Source organism: Ochotona curzoniae, unplaced genomic scaffold, assembly GCF_017591425.1.
Source record: "Ochotona curzoniae isolate NIBS_2020 unplaced genomic scaffold, NIBS_Ocur_1.0 scaffold_4505, whole genome shotgun sequence".
NCBI lineage: Eukaryota > Metazoa > Chordata > Mammalia > Lagomorpha > Ochotonidae > Ochotona > Ochotona curzoniae.
This window is the reverse complement of record NW_024467118.1, coordinates 23,133,004-23,160,994: the sequence shown is the minus strand read 5'-3', so window position 1 is coordinate 23,160,994 and position 27,991 is coordinate 23,133,004. Positions and strand designations below refer to the sequence as shown.

General features: G+C 43.3%; 2 protein-coding genes and 1 long non-coding RNA gene across 7 annotated transcripts in view; 2 read left to right on the top strand and 1 right to left on the bottom strand.

The window, feature by feature from the left end:
- Positions 1–1,036: 1,036 nt before the first annotated feature.
- On the top strand, positions 1,037–22,688 carry TLR6 (toll like receptor 6). 2 transcript variants are annotated; one of them, XR_005882245.1, is made up of 4 exons: positions 1,037–1,143; positions 10,479–13,177; positions 19,044–19,165; positions 21,574–22,688. XR_005882245.1 is itself a non-coding variant. In XM_040966272.1 (2 exons), the coding sequence occupies exon 2, from the start codon at positions 10,543–10,545 to the stop codon at positions 12,934–12,936; it is 2,394 nt and encodes a 797-aa protein (XP_040822206.1). In that variant the 5' UTR covers positions 1,037–1,143; positions 10,479–10,542; the 3' UTR covers positions 12,937–14,457. The 2 variants fall into 2 exon arrangements, 1 of the variants encoding a protein (XP_040822206.1); XM_040966272.1 differs by lacking the exons at positions 19,044–19,165; positions 21,574–22,688 and having other exon boundaries at positions 10,479–14,457.
- TLR1 (toll like receptor 1) overlaps positions 1,066–27,991 on the top strand; it is a 35,836-nt gene continuing 8,910 nt past the window's right edge. Inside the window, exon 1 of one of the 3 annotated variants that reach the window (XM_040966275.1) lies at positions 1,066–1,143. The gene's annotated coding sequence lies outside the window, so the exon portion shown is untranslated. Of the gene's footprint in view, positions 1,144–19,089; positions 19,166–26,965; positions 27,944–27,991 lie in introns of those variants that run through there. The other 2 variants (XM_040966274.1, XM_040966277.1) reach the window with 2 other exon arrangements.
- Positions 1,138–6,621, bottom strand: LOC121146711. 2 transcript variants are annotated; one of them, XR_005882247.1, is made up of 3 exons: positions 6,514–6,621; positions 6,130–6,376; positions 1,138–1,256 (listed from the first exon to the last, which is right to left on the bottom strand). It is a non-coding gene; the product is annotated as an uncharacterized LOC121146711 (long non-coding RNA). The 2 variants fall into 2 exon arrangements; XR_005882246.1 differs by lacking the exon at positions 1,138–1,256 and adding an exon at positions 2,880–2,905.

Sequence of the window (27,991 nt, the reverse complement as noted above, 5' to 3'; positions counted from 1 at the left end):
GTAGATGGCAGGGACTCCAGTTCCTGAGCCATCCACCTGCTGCCTCTTAGGATGTACATTAGCAGGAGCTGGAATTGGAAGTGGAGCTGGGACTTCAACCCGATTAATCTGATCTGGAATGCAGACATTCCAAGCAGCGCCTAGTGGTCAAGTCAAATACTTGCTCCTTCACCTTGCTCTTCTCTACTTAGTAGAATTGCTTGAAATCTTTGTACTTCAATATACAGAAATACATAGCTTGCCTAGAATTCTCACCTCCTCATTATTCGGACTTCTGTGTCACTCCCTGTCTCAGCTATGTTTTATTCATGAGCTTCCCTAAAAATTACAAGTATTCTCAATTTATGGATGGGGAAATGGAGTCTCAGGGAGGTTTAACAGCTTACCCAAAATCACATAGTTACTGAGTATCCACAAGAGGAGTTCAACCCAGTATTGTTTTCTTTTTCTTATTATTATTTGTATTGGGAAAGCAGATCTACAGAGAGGAGAAACAGAGAGAAAAGTCTTCCATTCACTGGTTCACTCCCCAAATGCCTACAACAGCTGGAGCTGAGCCAATCCAAAGCCAGAAGCCAGGAGTTTCTCCCAGGCGTCCCACATGAGTGTAGTGTCCCAAGGCTTTGGACCATCCTCTTTTGTGCAAGCAGGGAGCTGGATGGGAAGTGGAGCATCTGGGACATGAACCTGCACCCATAGGGGATCCTGGCACTTACAGGGGAGGGATTGGCTAATTGAGTCATTGTGCCCCCCCTCCCTCCCTCCCTCCCCCACTGAGTACTGTTTTGTTTCACTGCCATGGTTCTTCTCATATGATCTGATGTCTGTGGTTTTTGTCTTCCTCTTAAGGTCGTCTCTCAGACATGTGGGAGCCTCAGAAATGGACTCCTTGGTTGCACAATACCCTAAGAGGATTCTGCAGTACTCTAATGAAACACAGGCCACGTGACCATATCTTCAGTGATGCAAGTGTGCGTGTGCATATCCTCCGCGGACTTTAGCCCAGTGCTGCTTGAGGTCCCCGCGGAGCCCCTTTGTCTTCTGCCTGATCCTCACAGCCGGGTTCCCAGAGGCAGGACACCTGCTCTCCACCTGTCTCTTCTTGTGTCCACGTGCTCCCGCGACGACTTCCGCATGGGTTTGGTGAGTAAGGATGAGGAGGATGAAAGCTGACCTTCCCACTCTTGAAAGCAGAAGTGGTTCTTACGTGGATGCTTCTTTCTCATTTGCCAACTTACAGGGTTCTCACTTATTTCCTGTAAAGATGCGGCAGAGGGAGACAGTGGGTGTGGGAATGATTGCATAGTTCGTGTTGCAATGCTTCGTTAGAACCACAGTTAAGCGACAAGCCTGGGGAACAGGGTCTTCTGGTTACAGAACTATCTTGGTTAACCTGACATCTTTTTACGTCAACCCCTGTCAATATCTTTCTAAACGGTTCGAAATGGTCTTTGGGAAGATCGCTTTTGAATTAGTCTTGCAGGATCTCAATGTTGTTTAGTGTTTTAGAATTAAAAATTAAAATATCTGATAATACTAAATATTGATCAGATTGTGGGGAAACAGGGTACAGTGGATAAGTAGGTATCAACTGCTGAACTTTCCTTGAAAAGTGGATTTAGAAACAAAATCAGCAGCACCACCAACAACAAAACAATTGTATTGAGGTGGGCTTCTGGTCTGCCTGCTCGCACACTGGTTCAGATGGCTGTGTGCCACATCAGGCACTCTGCATTTGCTTCCCAGCTCTGGTTCCTGTCTCTAGCTTCCTCCTAATGTAGTGATGATGGCTCAGGGAGTTGGAATCCACTTAGTAGATCTAGATAAAATTCTTAGCTCCTGGCTTCTGCCTGGCCCAATCCCAGCTGTTGTGAGCATTGGGGAATAAAACAGTGAATGGGATCCTGCTCTCATGCTCTCATACTCTCTGTCTCTCTCTAAAAGAAAAAAAAAGTGGACTTGAGTTTGTTTTCAAAGTATCTCATCCAGCTAAAAGAATGTTTAACAATTACTTGATGGTGGTGGTAGCTGCAGTTATTTTGGAGATATTAAATATGGTGATGTTGGGCCAGCACATTGGCCCAACTGCCTAATCCTCCACCTCCAAGTGGTGGCATCCCATATGGGCGCTGGTTCATGTCCCAGCTGCTCCACTTCCCATACAGCTTCCTGCTTATGCCCTGGGAGAGCAGTAATAGATGGCCTTTGGACTCTGTACCTGCATGGGAGACCTGGATAGGGCTCCTGGTTCCAGATTGGCTCAGCTCCAGCTGTTGTAGCCATTTGGGGAGTGAACCAGCAGATGGAAGATCTTTCTCTTTGTCTTGCCTTCTCTCTGTAAATCTTTCTTTTCAATAAAATAAATAAATCTTTCGAAAAAAAACATGCTGATAACAGAAAAAGGACTTGAGAGTTGAATAAATATTGCCTTAGAACAACGTTTTCCTTAATACTGAAACTTTCATGAGCTATTTGCTCACAGGTATGGACATATTTGATTCCTGGTTTCGTTTCTAACCCGGAAAAATCTGCTGACCCTCCTGCTTTGTTTATGTGGTGCAAAAGAGAAATTTCTATGCTGGAGTAAGTGCAGGAAGGGCCAGCAGATGGCGCCAGACTGTCTTTGAGGCATTTCCATACCAGGGACTTGTTTTGGTTAAGCACCCATTTTTCGTGCTTGAAGACCTTATTTTCTTTTCTTAAAAAATCTTTGTGAGTAAAGCGCTTCTTTAAAGGATGGCAAGGAAATACTAACCATTACATAAGAATTAGGTAATGTTTCTTTGAAATTTTTGCAAAATGATTTTGCAAGCTTATTTCATCTGCCCTTGTTTCTCCTCCTTTACGTAGAATGAAACTCTCCTTGGGTTCACTCGCCAAATGTCCACACTGGCCAGGACTGCACCTGCAGGAAAAAGAGCCAGGAACTCAGTCTGTGTCTACCCGTGGGTGGTTGGACTCAGCTACTTGAGCCACAACCACTGCCTCCCCCGGGTTTTATTAGCAGGAAACTGGAGTTGAGCTGGAGCTGGAAATGGAGTTCAGGTACACATTGGAACAAAGGCATCTTGGCTACCAGGATAAATGCCTGCTCCTCTAAACCTATCTTCTAATCCCATGTCCCAGGAAGTCCTTTTGGATGGAATGGCATTCCAAATAACTCACCAATGTGCTTAATTTTTGTGTTGTGTTAAAAATACCATTTTGAGGGCCCAGTGTAATAGGCTAGTGGCTAAAGTCCTCACCTTGCATGTGCCAGGATCCCATGTGGGCACCAGTTTGTATCCTGGCTGCTTCACTTCTATTCCAGTTCCCTGTTTGTGGCCTGGGAAAGCAGTTGAGATGGCCCAAAGCCTTGGGACCCTGCACCTCTGAGGGAAACCTGGAAGAAGCTCCTGGTGGTTCCTGGCTTCAGACTGACTCAGCTCTGGCCCACTGTGGCCACTTGGGGAGTAAACCAGCAGATGGAAGATTTTTCTCTCATTCTCTGCTTCTCTCTGTCAATCTGACTTTACAATAAAAAAATAAATAAATAAAAATAAATCTTTTTAAAAAAGGACAGAAAAATTAGGGGCTAATCCTCTGTATGTTGTGTCAGGATTCCATATGGGTGTCCCAGCTGCTTCACTTCCCATCCAGCTCCCTGCTAATGGCCTGGAAAGGCAGCAGAGAAAGGCCCAAAGCTTTGGACCCCTGGACCCATGTGGGAGACCTGGAAGAAGCTCCTGGCTCCCAGCTTTGGATCAGCCTACCTCTGGGCATAGCAGCCATTTAGGGAGTGAACCAGCAAATAGAAGATCTCTCTGTCTTTCCCTCCCTCTCTTTGTAATTCTGACTTTCAAGTAAAATAATAAATCTTTTTTAAATGCGTAAAAATATTAGTTATAGAATAATTCATTTGTCATTATATTGCAGTTTTTTCAAGGTGAAATATTTGAAATCACATGTTATTTTATGTTATGGGTACAATGCAACTTCTTTAACCACAGTCAATACTAGATATTGTTTTTCAGTTTTTCATCATGTCAAGAGTTTCCTCATAGTGATTGTGTGTGTGTGTGTGTGCGTGTGTGCGTGTGTGCGTGTGTGTGTGTGTATGTGCGTGTAAACCTCTGATACTCCTTTAGGACATTCCCAGGAGTAGAATGCCAGAGTAAAGGGAGGCATATTTTAAATAAACTTACATAAATCATCAAATTTTCCGTTAGACAGGTTGTGCTAATTTTTAATTCCCGCCTAGGAAGTAAATGAGCTTTTGTTTTAATTCCCATCTACCAACACTGCAAATTATGTTCTTAAATTTCTTGAACAGAAGTAAAAAAAAAAAAAACACACCCTAAAAAAATCCTTTAAGAAATGAAACATCTTGTTTGACTATTTTGCTTCAATTAGTTTTAGCTTCTCTGACTTTCTATCCTTAAATGTTGTACCTCGTATCCCTCCGAAAGAACACGTTCCTGTATAACCAACTAAAACTAGTAGAGAACTTCCATTTGTTTCTCAGACAGTACCTGCTGTCTGATCCACGTTAGGATCGTGAGTATCCTCTCTTTCCTTATTCAGATCACCTTCAGACACTATGCGTAAACGGAATTCCAGTCTAGGATAATGAGTGTCATCCAGATGTTGTGTACTATTTTTTTAAAATGCACATGTTTATTTTTATGACTGGACGTTGTTTCTAGTATCAGCTCCTGATATTTTTATGAATTATCTGAGCAAATATTTGTTCCACTTAGTTTTGAATGTTGACACTTTGGAAAACATAGATAAAAGAACTAAGAGCAAAACAGTATCTTCTCCCACCACCCCCCCCCCCCGGCTGATAATATTACCATGCAAAGGTTTTGCTGTTAATAATTTGGATTATATCTTGGCAATTTTCCACATGTATGACGACATATTTACTTTGATAGTTTTAAAATAAGCTGCTTTCTGGGCCCGGCCTGGTGGCCTAGTGGCTAAAGTCTTCACCTTGAACGCGCTGAGATCCCATATGGGCACCAGTTCTAATCCTGGCAGCTCCACTTCCCATCAAGCTCCCTGCTTGTGGCCTAGGAAAGCAGTTGGGGACTGTCCAAAGTCTTGGGACCCTGCACCCATGTGGGAGACCTGGAGGAAGTTCCTGGCTCCTGGCTCCTGGCCCCTGGCTCCAGGTAGGCACAGCACTGGCTGTTGCACTCACTTGGGCAATGAATCATCGGACGGAAGATCTTCCTCTTTGTCTCTCTTTCTCTCTGTATATCTGACTTTGTAAAATAAATAAATTAATTAATTAAAAAATAAGCTGCTTTCTGTCATATACACATGAATAGTGAACATGTTTTCATGGAAATAGATTTGCATTGTTTTTCAAGGTCATTTAAAACGTTAGTTACATGAACATACTATTGTTTATGTGACAATCTCTTCTTTTTTGATAATTAGAATTCTTTGTAAGAGGATAGCTTGTTTTGTACTGGTCTCTTTTTACACTTTTTTCTTGGTACTATAAGTTTTCAATGGCTTCTCTAAAGTTTTCCACATTAATAATCAACATAAAAATAATGAAAAACTTATTTCTCCTTCCCAATATTTCTTCCTTCCATTTTTGTCCTAACTACCGTGGCAAGAGCTTCTACAAAGAACAGTGCTAAGTATCTGGGCATCCTTGGTGGTGACTGTCATGGAAAGACACCAGGGTGAGATATTGGTTGAAGTTAGATATTTGAAATTTTCTTATCAAGTTTTCAACATACTTATATCTTTTAAATGTCCAGTTTAATTTCAGTTGTACTTTAATAAAATAGGTGCTGTGTTTTGCCAAATAAATTTTTAACAACTATGGAGATGCTCAATTTTTTTTGTTATGACATCTTGATGTATTCTATTGTCATGGATTGCCTATCGATAGGCTAGCTTGAGAATCCTAACAACATCCCGCTATTCAGTGCTCGTTAAGTATCATTAGGTATATTTCATATTTCTGGTCTCTTGTGCTGAGTTTGAGAAAATCCTTCATCCTGGTTGCCTGTCTTAATCTTCTCATCAGCACTGACATTTTGCAACACTACTCATCCAATGAGTCTTCCATTTCAATAAGTAAAGATCTTAATTTTCATGACTCCTCCTGCCTTCTCGGAATCTTACCTCTTTGTGAGGTGATCTGTTACGCATGTCTGGGCTGCTCTTCCATGACTGTTGCCTCGGATGCAAAGTTCTCTTCCATCTGCAGTTCGTTTCCTTTCTGTCTCTGTGTTCTGTAGTGTCATGCTTCTTGATTGTGCAATCCCAACTGAGTTAAAGACTCCTCATAAAAATGCTTGTTGATTTGCTTTCACAACCTCCTTTGCTGGGAGGGTCGATCAAACCGCTCAGTGTTAACTTTCTACTGCTGCTGTAACAAATGGCTTAGTCACTTAAACAGAATTCATTTTGAATCTTGCAGTTCGGCAGGGTAGTAATCTAATACAGATGTGGGTGGGCTAAAATCAAGGGGTTAGTAAGGCGTCAGGGGAGGCCCCATTGACTTACCTTGAGCTTCAAAAGGCTGCCCACATTCCTGGGCTCATGGCTCCATCTTTGATCATGAAGCCAGGAATGGTGGGATCAAGTTGTTCTCGTATTACATTACTCTGAGCTCCTCTTCTGCTTCCCTCTTTTCATGATGACACTGGACACACTGAAGTAGTCCATGATAATCTTCCTATTCATAAGGTCAGCGGATCAGCAACTCTAATTCTATGCATGAAGTTCATTCCCCATTCTACCTCACGTGACATATTCACAAGCTCTGGGGATGAGGAAGTGACCAACTGAATGATTTGTATTCTGTCACAGTCGGATCTTCTAGGCTTCAGTGATTCTTGCTGGTTTTAGTTTCTTAAGGACTTCTTGCTTTTAAGAGCATTGTGTGTGTGCGCGTGCATGCACACGTGCACCTACATACAAGGTACTTCCAAAAGTTCATGAAAAACTGGAAAAAGAGGTCAGTTTTTTGGTGCAAAATGTTTTGAAATCCAGGCCCGGTATGGTAGCCTGGTGGCTGGGGTCCTCTCCTTGCACGCACTGGAATCCCATGTGGGCACTGGTTCTAATCCTGGTGGCCCCACTTTCCATCCAGCTCCCTGCTTGTGGCCTGGGAAAGCAGTCGAGGATGGCCCAAAGCCTTGGGACCCTGCACCCACATGGAGGGTGCAAGGCTTCGAGTCAGCTCAGCTCCGGTCATTGTGCCACTTGGAGAGTAGACCAACAGACCGAGGATCGTCCCTCTGTCTCTCCTCCTCTCTGTGTATCTGATTTTCCAATAAAAACAAATAAATCTTTAACAATTTTTTTGAAATCAATGCGTAGTGTTTTCGTAATGCATATTTTCCATGAGCTTGTTGAAGAACTCCTCTCTTCCATGTGTTTGTGTATATAAACCTTTAGTGTTTCATTTTAATATTTTTGGTCATCTTATCTCAGGGATTTAGAGCAGAACAAATAGGCTTGAGCATATCACCTCACCCTTCTTGGTTCTCACAATTTTTTTTGTTCTTATAATTTTTAATGTTCATATTTGATAATACAATGTTCTTGACCCAGAAGTCATTTAGAACATTTCAAAAAGGTGGTTTAGAAAGTTGCTTTTGCAACTAGGAATACGACTTTTACAATTTATGTTTTGGAATATTTATTTGAAAATGTATCTAACTTAATGACCAAATTAAGTAAATGCTTCATGAATCCTGGGGACTGGTTGTGGGGAGAAAGAAGAAGAGAGAGAGAAATACCTTTTATCTGCTGGTTCATTCCTCAATGACCACAACAGCTGCGGCTGGGCTAAGCTGAAGCCAGGAACCCGTAATTCACCCCGAGTCTCCCAAGTTTTACTGAACTACTTGAATCATCGTCTTCTACCTCTCTGCGTATGAATTAGCAGGAAACTGTAACCAGGAGAGTTACATACATGTAGACTAGAGTCCATGTATTCTTCCCTTCTACCCTATGACCAGGTCACCTTCCAGGGACCCTACTGCCTAGAATAACATCACATTTGTGATTAGACTTCCACACACAAACTGGGGTTCCACATTCTTTCAGACCATGGCAATGGCACATATACTTGGCAGTTTTTAATCTAAGTCTTACCTACTAGGCCAAATGTTCCTCCTTGTACAGATTTAAATGACCAATTCGGCTGGTCTAACAGGAGGGTCATTTGAGAGGCAGGATAGAAGAATTGTCTCTTGAAAAGAGAACTGATAATGTTTTTAGTAGTACAATTAAAAGAGACCATGGTCATATAGTTAACTTTTAAGACAGTTGATCTAAAGTCTTGGTTCAGTAAGTTAAATGTCTGTGCTTTTGCTGAGACCATGTTGATAATTTTTTTTCCAAGAATTAGTGGAATTTTTTTCAGAGTACATTCAAGTTTCTGGAAAAATTGAGCAAATGGTCTAGACAGTTTGCATACATGCTGTTCTATCATGCGTAGTTCTATTATAACATCTGGCATTGTTGTTTTTGTTGTAGTTGTTGAACCACATTGATGTAAGACTTTTATTAACTAAGGCCATGCTTTATGTTAGGGTTTTGGGGTAGGATCTATACATTTGGCCAAGTGTGTAATGGCACATCTCCACCATCAAATTGTTATACTGAACTTCCATTGCCCACAAAAATAGCCCGTCCTCCTTACACTCAACATTCTCCCCATCCTTCCACTGGCAACCACTCATCATTTTACTGGCTCTTAAGCTTTGTCTTTTCCAGACTGGCCTATAATTGCATTTGCACAAAAGGTTGTATTTTCAGATTGTTTACTTGGAAATACGCATCAACATTTCTTCCATATCTCTTCATAGCTTGAAAGCTCATTTCTTTTTATTGTTGCATATTTAATTGTGTAAATGTGTTCAAGGATATCCTGTTGGTTCTAGTTTGGGGGCAGTAATGAATGAAGTTGCTGTATATATCCACATGCAGGTTTTTAGGTGGCAGTAAGTGCTAAGTTCATTTGGGTAAATACCTAAGAGTATGAATTGCCTTTGTTCCTTTGTCAAAACTTGGTTGACCATATTTACACCAATCTGTTTTTGAGCTCTCTATTCTAGTTCATTGACCTGTTCATTCTTTTGCCAAAATCCCATTTCTCTAATAACAGTAGCTTTAAGTTTTAATGTTGGGGAGTGTCAGTTCTCTGACTTTATTAAATTTCTTATACTTCCAGTAAATACATTGTTTCATTGCATATTTAATAGCTTTTTAAAAATCCATTCTGAGTATTATACTGAGGTAACTGTAAACATCAGATTTTGCTCCTCCCCAGAGTGTATTGTGGGTTGTAGTTTGGTGACTTTCTGAAGTATTTTTTTAAAAGACTGTGCTCTTTGGACCTGGCGGTGTGGCCTGGCAGCTGGGGTCCTCGCCTTGAATGCACCAGGATCCCATCTGGGCACCGGTTCTGATCCCGGCAGCCCCACTTCCCATCCAGCTCACTGCTTGTGGCCTAGGGGGGCAGTCGAGGGTGGCCCAATGCTTTGGGATCCTGTATCCGTGTGGGAGACCTGGAGGAGGTTCCTGGCTACTGGCTCCATATCAGCACAGCACCGGCCATTGCAGTCACTTGGGGAGTGAATCATGGATGGAAGATTTTCCTCTCTGTCTCTCCTCCTCTCTGTATGTCTGACTTTGTAATAAAAATAAATAAATCTTTAAAAAATAAATAAATTAAAATTCAAAAGACTGTGCTCTTTCATATGGGGTCACTGAGTTCTCTGTTTATATAGTAATCAGCAAGTGATATGAGGTTTCATGTACACCTGGAGCAAATGCAAAACCAAATACAACATTCAAAAGACGACAACATCTGCAATCTTTGCAGGTTGGCCCTGTGTTGGAGCATTTCTTCATTGCTTGTCTAGACTGTTCACTTTCTGCTTGTATGGAGCCTCACTGTCAGCCAGAGAGGAAAGGTTAGGATTTTTTTTTTTCAGGTTTTCTCTGAGCATGTTCTCCCACTCTGGGCATGGGAGCGGATACCTCCATTCTCTGGTATACCTGGAACTTTCCAAAAGCCCATTTTCTCCTATGTACCTCCTTTCTTTGCCTCTTCCTTCCCTGGCTTTTTGGTTTGTCTTCTGGTCGACATATCTCTTAATTCATGCCCTAAATGGCTGCAGCTAGCACTTTTGCATTTCCATGTTTTTCACAAACCCCAGGAGGCTGGCTGCTCCATCCCTGAGAAAGAGCAGAGATGTGTGAAACAAAGCAAGTCTAGAGGGGATCCTCACAGCCTGGCAAGCAGAACACTCAACCCCAAGTCTTTCAGAGCAGGATCTAGATGGCCTTTCCTGGCAGCAGCAGGATTCCTCATTGTGGAAAGAAACAATCTATCAGTTTACAACTATAATAGTGAATGAAGAAACCATTGGTATTTATGTGTGGTAAATGGAGGTTTGAGAAAGTAATCATACAATTCTTATTCTTCTCAAGACTGTGCATTATATTTCCAGAATTTGGACTCCCATGAAGATCCTCTAAGGAACAGCAGCAGCCCTTCGTGATAGCCACTACATCATGACCCCAGACAACGAACCTGTTGGAAACTTCCATTTTGTTTACATCATAACCTTAATAGTTGGAAGCACAATTCAGTTCTCTGATGAAAGTGACTTTGCAGTAGACATGTCCAAAAAGGGTCTGACTCATGTTCCCAAAGACCTGCCACTAAAAACAAGAGTCTTAGATGTATCTCAAAACAACATCTCTGAACTCCAGGTCTCGGACATCCGCTTTCTGTCAGCACTGAGGATGTTGACCCTCTCCCATAACCGGCTCCAGCAAGTGGATTTCAGTGTCTTCAAGTTCAACAAGGACTTGGAATATCTGGATTTATCTCACAATCAGTTACGCAATCTGACGTGTCATCCTGTTGTGAATTTCAAGCATCTGGACCTCTCTTTCAATGACTTCGATGTCCCACCCATCTGTCAAGAATTTGGCAACTTGACACAACTGCATTTCTTGGGATTCAGTGCTGTGAAGCTACCACAATTAGATCTGCTGCCAATTGCTCACTTGTACCTAAACCACATCCTTCTGGATTTGAGACGCTATTATGGGAAAGCAAACAAGACAGACAGCCTTCCAATTCTGAATACAAAAAAGCTCCATCTGGTTTTTCGCCCAGATAGTTCATTCTCTGTCCAAATGAAAATATCAGTTAATACTTTAGAGTGCTTACAACTCACTAATATTAAATTGAATGATAAGAACTGTCAAATTTTGATTATGTTTTTATCACAACTCACCAGAGGTCCAGCCTTAATGAATTTTACCCTGAACCACATGGAAACAACCTGGAAATGCTTGGTTAGAGTTTTCCAATTCCTTTGGCCCAAACCTGTGGAATATCTCAATATTTATAACTTGACGATAGTTGAAAGAATTGGCAAAGAACACTTTACTTATTCTGAGACGACATTGAAAGCTTTGAAAATAGAACATGTTACCAACCAAGTTTTCATTTTTTCACAGACAGCATTATTTACGGTATTTTCAGAGATGAATATCAGGATGTTAACCATATCGGATACACCCTTTGTACACATGCTTTGTCCTCAGGCACCAAGCACTTTTCAGTTTTTGAACTTTACCCAGAATGTTTTTACAGATAGCATTTTCCAGAAATGTTCCACTTTAGTTAGATTGCAGACACTCATCTTACAAAAGAATGGACTGAAAGATCTTTCCAAAGTAGGCCTCATGACCAAGGATATGCCATCCCTGGAGACACTGGATGTTAGCAGAAATTCTTTGGGTTCTTACAGACATGAGGGCAACTGCACTTGGGTTGGGAGTATACAGGTGTTAAATTTGTCTTCAAATGCACTTACTGACTCTGTTTTCAGATGTTTGCCCCTCAAGGTCAAGGTACTTGATCTGCACAATAACAAGATAAAGAGCATTCCTGCACACATCATGAAGCTAGAAGCTTTGCAAGAGCTCAACGTGGCTTTCAACTCCTTGGTGGATCTTCCTGGATGTGGCACCTTCAGCAGTCTCTCTGTGCTGATCATCGAACATAATTCAGTGTCCCACCCATCCGCTCAGTTCTTCCAGAGCTGCCAGCAGATTACATCCATCAAAGCAGGAAGCAATCCATTCCTCTGTACATGCGAGCTCAGAGACTTCATCAAAAGCCTAGGCCAGCTGTCGAGTGAGGTGGTAGAGGGCTGGCCTGATTCATACAAGTGTGCCTACCCAGAAGATTATAAAGGAACCCCACTCAAGGACTTTCACTTGTCTGAATTATCCTGCAGCCCAGCTCTTCTGATGGCAACCATTGGGGCCACCTTGCTAGTGTTGGCTGTTTCCTTGACCTTCTTCTGCATTCACTTGGATGTGCCCTGGTATCTGAGGATGGTGTGTCAATGGACCCAGGCCAGGTACAGAGCAAGGCACATCCCGTTAGAGGAGCTCCAAAGAACTCTCGAGTTCCATGCTTTTATTTCATACAGTGAACATGATTCTGCCTGGGTGAAGAGTGAGTTAGTACCCAACCTAGAAAAGGCAGGTCTCCAACTTTGTCTTCATGAGAGAAACTTTGTTCCCGGCAAGAGCATTGTGGAGAACATCATAGACTGCATTGAGAAGAGTTACAAGTCCATCTTTGTTTTGTCTCCCCACTTTGTCCAGAGTGAGTGGTGCCATTACGAACTCTACTTTGCCCACCACAATCTCTTCCATGAAGGAGCCAATAACTTAATTCTGATCTTGCTGGAACCCATCCCACAGAATAGCCTTCCCAGCAAGTTTCATAAGCTGAGGGCCCTCATGACCCAGCGGACCTATTTGGAGTGGCCTGAAGAGAAGAGCAAGCATGGACTTTTTTGGGCTAACATTCGAGCTGCTTTCAATCCAAAATTAACATCGGTCACTGTCACCCAAAGCAGTGATGTGAGAACTTAAAAAACAAAGCCAGGAAGTTTGACTTTGGAAACTCTCATTCATTTGGGACTCTGATGGCCACTGTGGTGTTGCTGCTGCCTGGAGTTCTCTTCCACTATCCCCATGCCTCCAGCACATCTTTAGTGAAAGTCTTGATCAGTTGAGCTGGAGTGAGGGTGGCACCGAGAAACCAGTCTCATTGATTATTACAGTTCACATTGGTTATTGGGATCCTCTCTGGGGGGTTCTTCTTAGTCTCAGGGTAACCTTTGTCATTTTGTTCATTACTAGGGTTTGTGAAATAAGTTATACCAGTTACTAAATATAAAAAAGTATTTTAAAAACATATGTAAGGTAGTTTATTTAATATTTGACTTGCCACACAAATACATAATTAACCAGTGAGGACTCGTGCTATAATGATGTATGTAGAGTTATTCCCTAGATACTCGTGATGAACTTGTCCAAGACCCCCAAAATACCAAGTTCTGGAAAGGTTCAAGTCCTTTATGTAAAATGGCATAATATTTGCATGTAACCTATACATATCACCCAGTAAACTTTCAATCATCTCTAAATTTACTTATCATACCCTAATAGCCCTACAATAAATGCTACATACATAATTGTTATGCTGTATTGCTCAGGGAATAATGACGAGAGAAAAACCTATACATAAGCAATACAGACACAATTTTCTCCCCAAATATTTCCACTCTGTAGCTGGGTTAAATCCATGAATGTAGAAACTACAGACATGGAGGGCCAACCAGATATAAAGAAAGGGATAGCCTTAATTGATGATAAGGTGAAAGATATAGATGTGTCTGCTTGCCAAGGAAACCCAGAGCCACATATATATGGCATATTGAATGTGACTCTTGTGTCTTAGAATTTTAGTTAAAGTCTCAAAGCTGACAAAAAAGCAGTAAACGCTGTCAACATTTCAGAGATACTGGGCAAGCCAGACTGGACTCAGTGAAAGAGAAGAAAGAGACCAGTCACTATCAGTCATATTACTCAACTCTGGAAAACTATGTCCTCAGGGTAGCTTAGAGATGCAGTGAGTGGAGCGTCACTGAATGAAGTGGAGGTTGCTTTGGATTCCTTCTAGTGCCCCACTCCCAGACTGGAAGCTGAGTAGTAATAGGAGTGCCCAGGTTGGGTGCAGCAGATGGGAGGTGGGTGGTGGTGATGTGAGAGTTCTTGGAACACTTTGATGAATGTCCCCTGAAGTTGGGGGGCCATTGTGGGCGTAAGCACCAGTAAACACTGCTTGGCAAATATAGGTGCTTCATAAGTGTCTGTTGAATGAACAGACAGTTTTTCCTACCTGGAAAGTTCAAAGGGGAGAGATTGGTTGGACAGCTGCCCACAATGGCTGAATGAGAAAGTGGAAGCTGTGGCTGCAAGCTGCCTTTCCATTCATGGCATGACAAAAGTACCTGAATTTCCTGCATCAGTGTTGGCCATAGGAACGGTAACTAGGTTTGAGCTGACATGGTTGTCAGGACGCTAGGCTCAGGGGAGTGGTTCAAGGAAGCTTATTGGAAGGATATTGCTACTGGAGATAATGTGCCATTTGCATCAAGGAACTGTGTGATGGCGGGGTGGGTAGCCGGGAGAGAAGGAGGCTCACTCAAGGCCCCCTAGTCACCCACAAATGCATACTATGGAAGAGCCAGGATTTGGGTTCTGCCTTTACAGGGCACAAAGGCATGAGGGCCTGACTGTCTTCCCTAAATGTCAACCACAGGGAGATTTGCTTCCTTTACTTCGCGGAGGCCTGACCTCACCCAGCAAATACAGAAGACAGAGGAAGTGAAGAAATGGAGCCTGTTCCCTCCCTGCTCTTTCCTGCAGGAAAGGCCTGAGCTGGGTAGAGCAAGCTGGAATTTTGAATAGGGTGTGAAACTCTTCTTAAATTTTCATTCTGATACAGTCGTACAATAGCTAAAATGAGATATACATGGATATCTGTGGGTGCTACCTAAGACTTGGGGTGAGGAAGGAGATGAAATGGAACTTGGCTGGAAGGCAGTGATGAGAGGAGCAAAATAAAGGTCTTTCTTGCTGGACTTAGTTTATTCAATAGGGCAGTTTTGTAATTGCTAATTGTACGGGAACACGCCTGAATTTTCACAGTCAGTCACTTCTGGCTATGATAGCCCTTCCTTCTTCTCTATGAGAGTGAGCACCTGTGTTTTCCTAGGCCCTCTCCTAAACAGTAAATTGTTCTACAGCCTCTGTTGAATGGTTTCTTAAACTAAAACAATAACTATCCCAAAAAATAAACACCCAAAAAATAGTGACACGAATTTAAATTGATCACATAACTTTCAAACAGTATGGTAATATTGCCTACAGAATCTTGCACAAATTGAAAAGATAGAACTTTAATATTCTTTTTTTTAAAGATTTATTTTTATTATTTTTTAATTGGAAAGGCGGATATACAGAGAGGAGAGACAGAGAGGAAGATCTTCCATCCGATGATTCACTCCCCAAGTGGCCGCAACGGCCGATGCTATGCCAATCCGAAGCCAGGAGCCTCTTCCGGGTCTCCCACGCGGGTGTAGGGTCCCAAAGCCTTGGGCTGTCCTCGACTGCTCTCCCGGGCCACCGGCAGGGAGCTGGAAGGGAAGCGGTGCTGCCGGGATAGAACCGGCGCCCATATGGGATCCCGGGCATGCAAGGCGAGGACCTTAATCACTTGCGCCACCGCGCCGGGCCGAAACTTTAATATTCTTAAAAGAGAATTAAACAAAGCCTACAATTGGGTCACATGCAAGAACACATTTCAGAGAGATCCAAGTTGGGTCATAAGAGATTCCACTGTTGTTTTAGCTAAAGGCATTGGTTCTCCAGGGATTCTCTTTGTGGTCAAGTTCTTCTGGTTGTGAGCAGCGAATACCAGCTGGAGTGTGGGGACTTTTTATTCACAGGATACACGGATCTCTCTTGCACGGTCTTAAAGCAGGGATCCAGCTGATCTCCAAGAAAGTTTGAAAGCATCAATGATAAACAGCTCAGATGTTCTCTCCCTCTCTGATCTCTCCAGCCTGGACCAACCCACTGGTATGAGAGTAAGCCCAATAGAGTGAGCTTGCTTGCTCATGACTAGCATTGAGATAGGTGATATATGGCCCTGGTCCACCAGGTTTGCCATAGCATAATACCACACACTGGACAGGTTCAACATGAGAGATTTATTCCCTCATGATCCTGTGGGCTGCAAGTCCATGCTCAAGGCCTCAAGGTGTTTTCCCCTTGGCTTGCTGGTGGCCACCTTTTACACATGGTTCACACTGTGTCCCCTCATGGCCTTTCTTCTGGGCACACACATCCCTGATCCCAGTTACATGGGATTAGGACCCCATCACTATGACAATCTAACTGTATGGCATTAGAGTACCTCTCTCCAACTATGGTCACATTCTGGAATTCTAGGGCTTAGGGCTTTAACATGTGAATCTGAAGGGATCACAACTGAGTCCACACAGATGACTATGCAGATAAATTGAGAAGTGTTGTGACAGGGGTTATTAGCTGTTGTCAATACCCATTCTTCCCTTACTTACCAGTAGGAGGCTTGAATTTTATCAGGGCACCTGATAACTCAGCTAAAGACCGTGTGTCCTAGCCATTTGTACAGCTCCATGTGGAAGTGTAACTAACTCTTGGCCATATGGGATGATGAGGCATGAAGGCCCCTGCCAGATGAAGGGCCCCTTGAACTCTGGGACTGCAAAAAAAAAAAATGAAGCTAGTTGTCTATAAATTACCCAGTCTGTGGCATTATTTCATACACTGACAGTCTCCTGTGTGTCCCATCTGTACCGCTGAGGGAACCTTCCACCTGATCTCTATCTTTCACTCATGGCTGATGCAATCTCCAAAAGGCAGAGTGGCTTTCAATTGTAAATTGTATTAGACAACGGCCCTGCTTCAAACTCCATGATGGCCTCGCTTTACAGTTGGAACTAATCAGGCTCCTTGTGTCTCCTGAACTCACCACTCTCCAGCTGTAATTGCCTTCTGGTAGTGCCCCTGAACAGTCCACAGCAATCTCACTTCTGCACCAGGCACAGGCTACTCCCTCCACTGAGCTGCATCTTTCTGATATACATGCATAGATTGTTCTGACCTTTCACCTCCCTACTCCAGCATCACCTCTCCAGAGGGCTTCCCTCTGTCACTCATCTAAAGCAGTCTTCCCCCAATCACTGGCACAGTGGTGAGAATGCAAATTAGATTCTTTAATAAGATGACAGGTTAGAAGGAATAGGACATGGCAAAGAGGAGATTTTTAAAAAGCTTACATTTTGTCATATTTATTTGAAAGGCAGAGAAAATTAGTGTGTGTGTGTGTGTGTGTGTGTGTGAGAGAGAGAGAGAGAGAGAGAGGGAGGGAGAGAGAGATCCTATCTTCTGGTTCATGTCCCAACATGAGCAGCACCAGCTGGTGGTGCAAAGCTAAGAGTCAGAAATTAAGCCCTGGTTGACACAGACTCAAGTACCTGGCTCATCACCTGCTGCCTCCCAGGGAACATGGTAACAGGAAGCTGGAATTAGGAGCTGAGCTGAACAGCGATACAACATGACACACGGGTGTCCCACGTGGCATCTCTGCTGCTCTGCCAAATGCCTGTCCTCAAAGATGAGCTTTGATGAAGAACAGGTGTCAACTTGTTTGGGTTCTCTAAAGAAGTGATGTGAATCGAGTGTCTTACCATCAAGAGAAATGTATAACTCTTCTGGAAATTCAAGATCAAAGAGCAGCGAGGACACAGGAAGTCTATCCATGTAGGATGTCCTGACATAGAAGGGACGGAGGGAGGTTTCTGGAGACTCTTTTTAAAGGACACTGATTCTATTCATAAACATGCTCATGACCTAATCAAGTTCTTACACTATCACCCTAGGGGTTAGGAATTCAGCACGTGAGGAGTGGGTCATGTACGCATTGAGACTCAATGAAAGAGGTGCGAGACTTGGGTGGGTCACAGGGCACGATGCTAGGACCAGCCCTGGTGAAAAGTCTTTGGCCAGTCTCAGGCAGCATGAAAGTTCTGGGCATGTGGCTGGGAAGAGCCTGCAAAGGAGAGGGCACAGTGTGGACCAGGTTAGGAGTAAACTTCTTACCATGAGCAAAAAGTAGCATCAGACTGGCACCTTGGCTGGAATGATTGATTAGATTTTTAGGGCTGTTACAACAAATCACCATTGTCTGAGTGGCTTCCAGCAACAGAAATGGATTTGTTACTGTTCAAGAGCCTAGACCGAGGGCCCAGTGCAACAGCATAGTGGTTAAGGTCCTTACCTTGCTCGCCCGGGATCCCATATGGGCACCAGTTCTAATCACTATTCCCATCCAGCTCCCTGCCTGTGGCCTGGGAAAGCAGTCAAGGACGGTCCAAAGTCTTGGGACCCTGTACCTGCATGGGAAACCTGGAAGAGCTCTTGGCTCCTGGCTTCAGGTTGGCACAGCTCCAGCCATTGTAGTCACTTGGGGAGTGAACCACTGGATGGAAGATCTTCCTCTCTGTCTCTCCTCCTCTCTGTATATCTGCCTTTCAATAAAAATACATAAAACTTAAAAAAAAAAAAAGAGCCTAGACCTCAAAAATCAAGCTGTCTGCAGAGTTTGTTCCTTCCAGAAGCTCTAAGGATCTGCGCATGCCTCTATCCTGTCTCAGGCGGGTGCTGGCCATCATCGGCTTCACTTGCCTTATAGATGTCTCGTTTATACTTCCACGCTCACATTCTGTTCTGTTTCTCTGTGTTTTCTCTTGTTTTTTTCTCTTAATTTATTCTTATTGGAAAGTCAGTGGCTGCAACAGCTGGAGCTAGTCTGATCTGAAGCCAGGCTCTTCCACACAGGTGCAGGAACCCAAAGTTTTAGGCCATCCTCTATTGCTTTTCCAAGCTACAAGCAGAGATGAGAGGTGGAGCAGCTGGGACACAAACTGCATCCATATGGGATTCTGGTGCATGCAAGGTTAGGATTTAGCCACTGAGCCATTATGCTGGGCTCCTTTTTTGTCTTTTCTAAGGATATCCTTACTGGATTCAGGTGCCTTCTTAATCAGCAGATCTCTTCCTGGCATGTCTTCTTATTCTATTAGCAGGAGACTCCATTCTCAAAAATGTCAAGTGGAAGTGGATTTTGGAGGAGTGGGTAGAAGATCCTATTGACACCACTGCCTGAATGGATGTGACACCTCTGATGGCCTGGACACTCAACTGGGTGAGGCAGCCAAATAAAGCTCTCTTAAGGGAGAGGGAAGAGTTGGAAATAAGCTGGGGTACACTGATAAAGAGGTGAAGAGAATAGAGCAGGTGGCTGTGAGAGAACAGGAAAGAGACGGGGTGGGGGCAGGGATGAAGGCCTGGGATACCAATAGAGGGTGTGTATATCATAAAGAGAATTAGTAACCCACAGAAACAGCACTGGGAAAGGAGGAAGTATTTCTGCACTTGATTTGTTTAGAAAAGAAGAAGAATGAGCTACAGGGAGCCAGAGGGGTTGGGGGATTTCTAAAATCACAGGGACTTTCTGAGGCCTTCTGGTGACAGTTGGTTCATGAAGAATTGCAACATAGCCAAGTTAATGGGAAGTTATTTGTCTTTAGCGCTTCAGTCAACTAGGGTATGAAATTCTCTCCTCATCCCTTGGTGATTTCTTGAGCAGATTGCCTACCTCTCCAGGCCTTTGGAGATATTAAGACTGCAAAGTATTTCAAATGTTCAATCTTGGGGCTGGCATTGTGGTATACCAAATTAAGTCACTATCTACAGTGCCAGCATCCTCTATGATCACAGGTTCAAGTCCCAACTGCTCCATTTCTGATCCAGCTTCCTGCCAATGGTCTGGGAAAGCAGTGTGTGTGTGTGTCCAGGGGTGGGGGGTGGGGGTGGGGTATTGCCTTAGTCTTTAGGTTCCTCTGGCCCTTGTGGGATACCTAGAAGAAGTTCCTGGATTCTGGCTTCAACTTGGCCCAACCCTAGCCACTGAGGCCACTTGGGGAGTGATTGAGGGGGTGGACTCCCTTCTTCTGTGTCTTCATCTCTCTCTCTAATTTTGCCTTTCAAACAAATAAAATAAATCTTAGGAAAAAATTTCAGTCTCTACCACCATCTAAGGCTGGTTCCTCTCTCCACATCACAGTGAAGGCTCAGAGATCAACTGAGATGTGGGTCCCAGAGACTCTCTGTCCCGGATGTATCTGGCTTTTCCAATGTGGAGAGCCTGGATAAAGACATTACAGGCTAAGCTTCAGACAAGGAATCCTCAATGGCTTGATCTACATAGAAATTTGTTTCTTATTCAAATGAATTAAATATAGCTAGGAAGTCCAGGATAACAGGTATCTCAACACAATCATTGATGCTTGCAGGTCGGTGGGCTGGTCTGTTTCCCACAGCTCTGGATCGTCTTTGATCTCCATTCTCCTTTATGTGGGATCATGGAAATGGATGTAATGCTTTTTGTGTCTTCTCTGAGTGTTGGTGAAGGGAAGTTGGCATGGAGAGGCAGCGCTTCCCGAGGTACATGAGCCAGTGGGCTCTATCGCACCACTGGCAGGGTTTACTCCAACAAGTATCTCCAGCTGAATAGACACCAGTCCCTCCAGACCTCCTGGGTACCTGTGTGGTGTTCTCTGAGAGAGTTCAGAGAGAGACTCCAGTCGGAGGGTTAGCCTACACATTTGTGCATCAGAGCAGCATCCTGCTCTGGTTGAGACAACAGATTCATCTCCTGTTCCCAACTCTGAGATGATTCTGCAGGTGTCCCCTTCACTTGCCTTGGGAATGACAGCTGTCAGCTCTCCCATGGGAACCAGAGGGTGCAGGCTTACATCAGACTTGGCCCTCCTCAGCATATATAGTGTCACTGGAAAATACAGAGTAGGGTGATGGTAAGAATGGCTCTGCCTGGGTTTGGCTGCTGCTGAGAATGCCCTGGAGGAAGTGCTTGCCTTGACTGTTGGCAGCTTTCAGCAGAATGTGGGTATAGTACTTTCTTGTTCCTTTTCATAGACTCAAGTCATAGGAAAAGTTCCAACTAGCATAGGACTACATAATCATCGAGACCAACAGATGACAAGGGAAAACAAAATTATCAGTGGTCTACTAAATTCCACCATAGATGAGCAATCTAAAACGATCTCTTTTAGATTTGAATTAAATAATCAAAGAAAAAGACACAGTATTTGTAGTAAAAGGAGAAAAGATAGAGAAAGTGGTGCAGATTTGTCTATGGGTTCAGAATGTCTACTTCGTGGAATATAGCCTAGGAAAACAACTATTCACAACATGCCAAAAATATTGCTTATTGCAGAGTGGTTACTGATAGTGACAATTTGAAATAATTTAAATGCCCGACAAAAGAAAATTGGTTGAATATATTGTAAATTTTAATATTTAAAAGATACATTCCAATTGAAGTGGAACATTATTCTGCCAATAATAACCAAGTTGTAGAGGGATATTTACAGACATGTAAATTATACTTATCATATACAGTGAATTAAGAGAAACAAATTAAGAGAAGGCATTGTACAAGTGCTGATGCTGTGGCTCAGCAGCTGCCTGCAGTGCCAACATCCCCTAGGGGCATCCATTGGAGTCTGATTGCTATACTTCTAATCCAAGCGTCTTCGAATGCTGCTGAGAAGGAAGCAGAATAAGGCTCAACTGTTTGGACCCCTGACATCCGTGTGGAAGACCCGGATGAAGTGCCTGGCTCCTTACCTGCCCTGAACTAGCCCCTGCCATGACAGCCATTGGAGAGTCAACTAGCAGATGGAAGATCTCTTTCTCTCCATCTCCCTTTCTTCCAAAATCTGCTTTTCAAATAAACAATTTTTTTAAAGATCATGTAAGGAAAAGGTGATCAATGGGGGAAGGCATTTGCAAAAAGTTTAATAGAGTTCACATCAGAGCACAAAAGAGAATGTGCAGTTAAATGGTGGGGCCAGTATTGTAGCGCAGAGTTAAGCAGCCACTTGCAATGCCAGCAACCCATACTGGAATACTGCTTCAAGGCCCAGGTGCTCTCCTTTCAATCTAGCTCCCTGCTAGTGAACCTGGGACAGCAGCAGATAAAGCGCCAAGTATTTGGATCCCTGATATCTAAATGGGAGATCTAGGTAGGATTCATGGCTCTGGCTTCTACCTGGTCTCAAACCTGGCTGTTGGAAAGTGTATCAGATGAAACTCTTTCTCTCTTCCCATCTCTCATTTTTTGAATGAATAAATCTTTTAAAGAATGGTGGAAATGTAATCCAAATATAAAAATAGGCAAACCACATGAATAGATAACTTACTACTGAGATAAAGATTTTAGATAACCATAAAAAAATTCAACAATGTTGATAATAAAAGAAAATAAAGATAGCAATGATAACGGGGTTTCTACCACACAATCAGATCTGTTGGCACAGCATCTTGCTGAGCATGTGCGAAACACACACAGCACACCCTGGGAGAGCAAGTAAATAAAAGCAAACCCATGAGAAGCACGATGGGCAAATGCATCAAGAACATCAAAATGCCCGCGTTCTTTCCAGGAATTTATCCTAAGGCAATACCAGAAAATTCAGACCCAGTTTAGGAACAAAAATGATTGCGGACTTGATTATGAAACTGAAGGAGCAACATCTCCTCAGGCAGATGACTATAGACACCTGCTCTTAGCCAGCCCAGGGCTTACTCAGGTACTGACCCATCATCAGTAGTAACTTCAGAAACTTGGCTGGAAAACTCGAGGTTGGTAAGGCAGGATTCACCAAGAGGCCAATGTGTAAGTGACATCTGTTCTCATTCCTGACAAGCTCTCCAGGGCTCCAGGTGGAGCTGTCAGATCAAGCAGATGGGAGGATTTGGCGATTTGGGACTGGTGTAGGAAAGTAGGGAAAGGAGTTACTGCGCATACCTCAGCACTGTGCTCACCACATTTATTTTTTCCCTTGGTAATTAAGAAACGATACTCTCTACTTTCACGTTAAAAACACCCAGCAAACCAGCATAGGAAAGGACCTTCTCTTAGCTGATAGCCCCGTGTGCAACTCAGGGTTAATATCGTCCTCCATGACTAATCAACCCAAGCCTTCCCCTTGATAGTAAGAACCAGACAAGAATGTCTGCTCTCATCACTTCCAGACAATGTTTTGTTGAGAGTGCTAGTCAGGGCAATGATGCAGTTAGGAATGTCCTGGGAAAAGAAGAGCTAAAAGCACTGCTGTGCGAAGGTGAGATGATCTTATTTGGATGAAATACATAGCAATTCTCCGGTCTTAGTCACCCAGCTCTCCATAACTGAGTCCTGTAGACCAGGTGGCTTTAGAAGACAGAAAGTTGTTTCTCACAGCTCCGGAGGATGGTGATTAGAGATCAGGGTGCCAGTGAGTTTGCTTCTTCTTTGCACTGTAGCCTCCCTCATACAGCAGAAAGGAGCCTAGTGAGATAGCTCTCTGGGGTTGCCTTTAGAAACATACTAATCCTATTTGCAAGGGCTCCAACCTCAAGGCTAAATCACTTCACCAAAGCACCACCTATCCCAGTGCACGCTATAATCTCAACATAGGAGGGCAGGCATTACGGCACACACAGCTACTGGATGGAATGCCCACATCTCACGGGCGAGTGTCCAGGTTCAAGCCCCAGCTATGCTCTCTGTTCTGGCTTCCTGCTAATATGCAACTTGGGAGGCAGCAGGTTATGGAACAGATGTGTGGATCTCTGCCACCCACAGGGGAGACCCAGGTAAAGTTCTTGACTGCTGGCTTTGGTCTGGCTCAGCCTTTGGCTATTGTAACTCTTTGGGGAGTGGACCAGCGGATGGACAATCCTTCTTCTCTATCATCCTATCACTAATTAAATACGCCTTTTACAAAGATGTTAACAAATAAATTATAGGCGGAACCTATAAATTAAGCCCATAATACCACTTTAAAAACCTGTGGAACAGGTTGAGCTTATTCTAAAACTCCTATGAAAAGGCAGGGTCCAGAAGAGTCATCACAATCTTGAAAAAGAAGAACAAAGTTAGAAGGCTCATAGTTCCTGATGTCAAAAATTACTATAAAGCTACAGGAATCAAGACGATGGACTCTGGTTTATGATTGACAAGGCAATCAATGGAGGAGAACCGAGTCCACAGATCAATTCAGACAACAGTGGTCAATGATAACGGAGTTGACTCTTTGTGGGGAAAAGAGTTGTCTTTTCAATAAATGGGGCTGGGATCATTGGGTACCTACAGGCAAAAAAAAAAAAAAAAAAACCCAAAAAAAAACCTCTTTGACCCTTACCACATACTGTATGCAAAAATAAATTCAAAATATCCCAACAACCTATATGTAAGAGTTAGAAGTATGAAACTTCCAGAAGAAAAAAAAATTGGTGTAAATCTTTATATTTTTGGATTTTTAAAATAGTTTCTTAGTTATGAGACCAAATTTACCAACAAAAAGGAGATAAATTGCATATCTTCAAAAATGTACTTCAAAAGCTTCTATCAAGAATGGAAAAATGGGCCAGGGCAATGGCTCAATGAGCTAATCCTCCTCCTTCAAGCACTGGGATCCCATCTGCCCACTGGTTTGTGTCCTGGCTGCTTCACTTCCAATCCAGCTCCCTGCCTGTGGCCTGGATAAAGCAGTAGAGGATACCCCAAGGCCTTGGGACCCTGCACCCATATGGGAGATCTGGAAGAAACTCCTGGCTCCTGGCTTCAGATTGGCTCAGTTCCTGCTGTTGTAGCCACTGGGAGTGGAGTGAAGCAGTGGATAGAAGATCTTTCTCTCTGTATCTCCTTCTCACTGTATATCTGCCTTTCTAATAAAAAATAATAATAAAATAAAATAAATCTAACCTACAGAATGGATCCTCAGCTGCCTGTGGTTGGGGCACATAAAGGCATGGAGGGTATGGATATGGAACCCAGTGCTTTTTTAAAAGTGTGAAGATGATCTGATTTGACTGTGGTGTTAGCTGCACAACACTGTGAATATGCCTAAAATAATTGGATTGTATACTTTCAATGATGAAATTTTAAGTATGTGAGTTATATTTCAATAAAGCTTTTATTTAAAAAAAAAGAAACAAACCAATTAACTACAGATCATATGTAATTGAGAGCACATTTGTGCTGCCTTGGGTCCTGGGAAGAATGCCTAGATACAGGATAAGGAGCTATTGTGGAGAGAAGTATGGGGTTTCCTAGAGTGTGAGATATGAAATCTTCCCGTCTGATAAGCTCTTTGGGCCTCTGTTAATGGACTTGAGTTTGTACTTGTGTACTTCTTTTGTATGGCTGTGATGACTCCATGTAGACCTGCTTTGTGCTACAGGTGACCACTGGGCAGCTACACTATGGGTATCCTCGAGGAATTGGGCTGTCAATACAAAATATACATTGCATTTTGAAAATTCAGAATGAAAAATATACACACTATCTCAATAACAATTTCATATAAATTTTTGTATTAATACACTATTGAAACAATATTTTAGACATATTTGGTTAGGTAAAATATTAAAGCTTTTTTTTTAAAGAAGTGATACATGGTAGACTAAGCATCTACTTGTGATGCTGGTATCCTGTATGGATGCAGTTCATGTCCCAGCTGCTCCGTTTCCCATCCAGCTCCATGCTTATCGCCTGGAAGGGCAGCAGAGAATGAATCAGGCTCTTAGTCCCTGCACACATGTGGGAGGCCTGGGAGAAGCTCCTGACTCCTGGCTTCAGATTGGCTCAGCTTCGATTAATGCAACCATTTGGGGAGTGAACCAAGAGATGAAAGATCTCTCTGTCTCGCCTTCTCTCTATAACTTTGCCTTTCAAATAAAAATGAAACAAATATATTCTTTAAAGGAGAAAAAGCAGCCACTGCCACAGTATCTGAAAACTGAAGTTTTTTCTTAGGGCATATGGATGTAGCCTGCACGGGTGCTGCGGTTTTCCGTTATGTGCTGTGTTTAACAGGATCTCTGAGAGGGTTGGATCCTGTGTAGAGAAGTGGTTGACTTCGATTCAGAGGCTGAACATCTAAGAATGGGCAGCCCCATCAGTGAAGCCTCTGATGCAGGCCTTTTGGTTCTCACAAGATGGTGCAAAAATAGAGAAGGAAAAAGCTGCACACAGAGGGAGCCCACTGTATGAGGTGGCCTTGCTTCAACATCAACTCCCTCTTATGAGAGCCAACCTCCTGAGGGTTGTACCCCAGTGCCCTAATCACCTTCTGCTAGGCCTCACCTTTCTGAAGGTGCCTTCACCTCAACACTGTCACACTGGGGATGAAGCTTCTAGGATGCTACCCTTAGGAGACAGATCACAGATCACATTCAAGCCATAGCAGGCATACACGATGACAAGTGTGTGCTTTGTTTGGTGGCTTTTCACTGGGTGAGGGGGAGAAAGAAAACAGCAGGTGGGCAACTGTGAGCGGTGGAGTGAGCTTGAGGGAAGCCAGCAGGATTCAGAGCTTGAGCCACCTCGCTTACTGCTCCCCTCCCTGGGCCTCACGCTCGGGACCTGAGATCATCCAGCTTGATGTTCAGACCCAGATCTCCCTCCTATCCAGAGGTGAGTTTGAGGGCAGACATGGCAGGTGGTATTTCCCTTACAGTTTCAGGAAATGATTGAAAGATGTAGTTCCCCCTTTTAACAAACTCTGAGGTTGAGGAGACAGAGGGAATACCATGTTTGAAAGAATCCCAGGGTTCTTAAGGTAGTAAAGTTGGGCTCTTCTGCTGTGTGGCAGAGATGCTGATTATAGGAGGAAATAATGGAAGGAGAGAGTTGAGTCTGGACGTTGGGTTTTCGATCGGATGCCATGGGAATGCTGGGGATGGTTGAGAGGCAGAGTGTTGGCATTTCTTAGCTTTATTTGCCAATTATATGCTGTTCATTTAGAATTTTAAGATTTATGTTTATTTGAAAGGCAGGCAGATACACAGATAGATGAGATAAAGACCTACCCACTTACTGACTCACTCTCCAAAATCTGCAATAATCATGGCTGGGCCTGGCTAAAACCGGAAGCCTCCATGTCTCCCATGTGGATGGCAGAGACCCAAGTACTTGAACCAGTACTTGCTGCCTCCCAGGATATCAACGAACAGGAAACTAGAACCAGAAGCAGAAGCTGGATTCCAGACACTCTGATATAGGGTCTGGGTATCTCAAGGGATGTCTTCACCGCTATGCCAAATGTCCAGCCCACCCGTGTGCTACCTGCTCTTTTGTTTATTATTCTTTATTGTTATTGTTCTATAGATTAATGCAGAATCATCAGAACAACTTCCTTGAACCTGCAGCAACCACCAATCCAGAAGTAACTTAGACCTTAGCTAGCAAAGAAACATTCTGTAGTGTTTTCCACACTGTTTTCAAAAATCATGATTTTGAAGAAAGTTTCAAAATATCAGTGGGAAAGAAATTCAAATTTTTCTTCTGCAAAGCAATATGTCAAAAAAGGCATGGCTGACATTCACTCTCCAGCACACGTGATGCCTGCCTTCCCTGTGAAGGTATTTAGCAAAACTTGGGTCTTGACCCCTCCCTCTGTCTGCTGTCAGTCATTGGTCACTTGTAATAGTAGACCAACCAAAAGGTGAGGGAGAGAACAAAGCAGCCAAACATACCCAAACCCACACTCCTGGTCTTGCCAGTACAACTATGAGTAGTGTTCTGAATTTAGTCAGTGATGCTCTACAGATAATTAACACCACTTGCTTCATCCCGCAGGTGTAGACAGTGGTCCTGAAGTACAGCATGAAAACACACTTGCACTTCAGTGCACACCTATCAGGGAGCCCGCTGATCCTATTTTATGTATGACTAGGAAGAAAAACATTTAAACTCTGTAATGTCATTCCAGTAACATTCAGTAGATGGCAGAAAAGAGCCTTTTTTCCCCCCTCCAGTACTGACTAGGATTACCAATTTAAAAAATGTTCAAGGAAGTGCCTGAATTTTCTACAGACTAGCAAACAGAAGCCACGGCGGGTTGTCCTGGTAAGCAAAGTTTTATTTTACTCTGGAAAAGAAAATAATGGTCAGTTC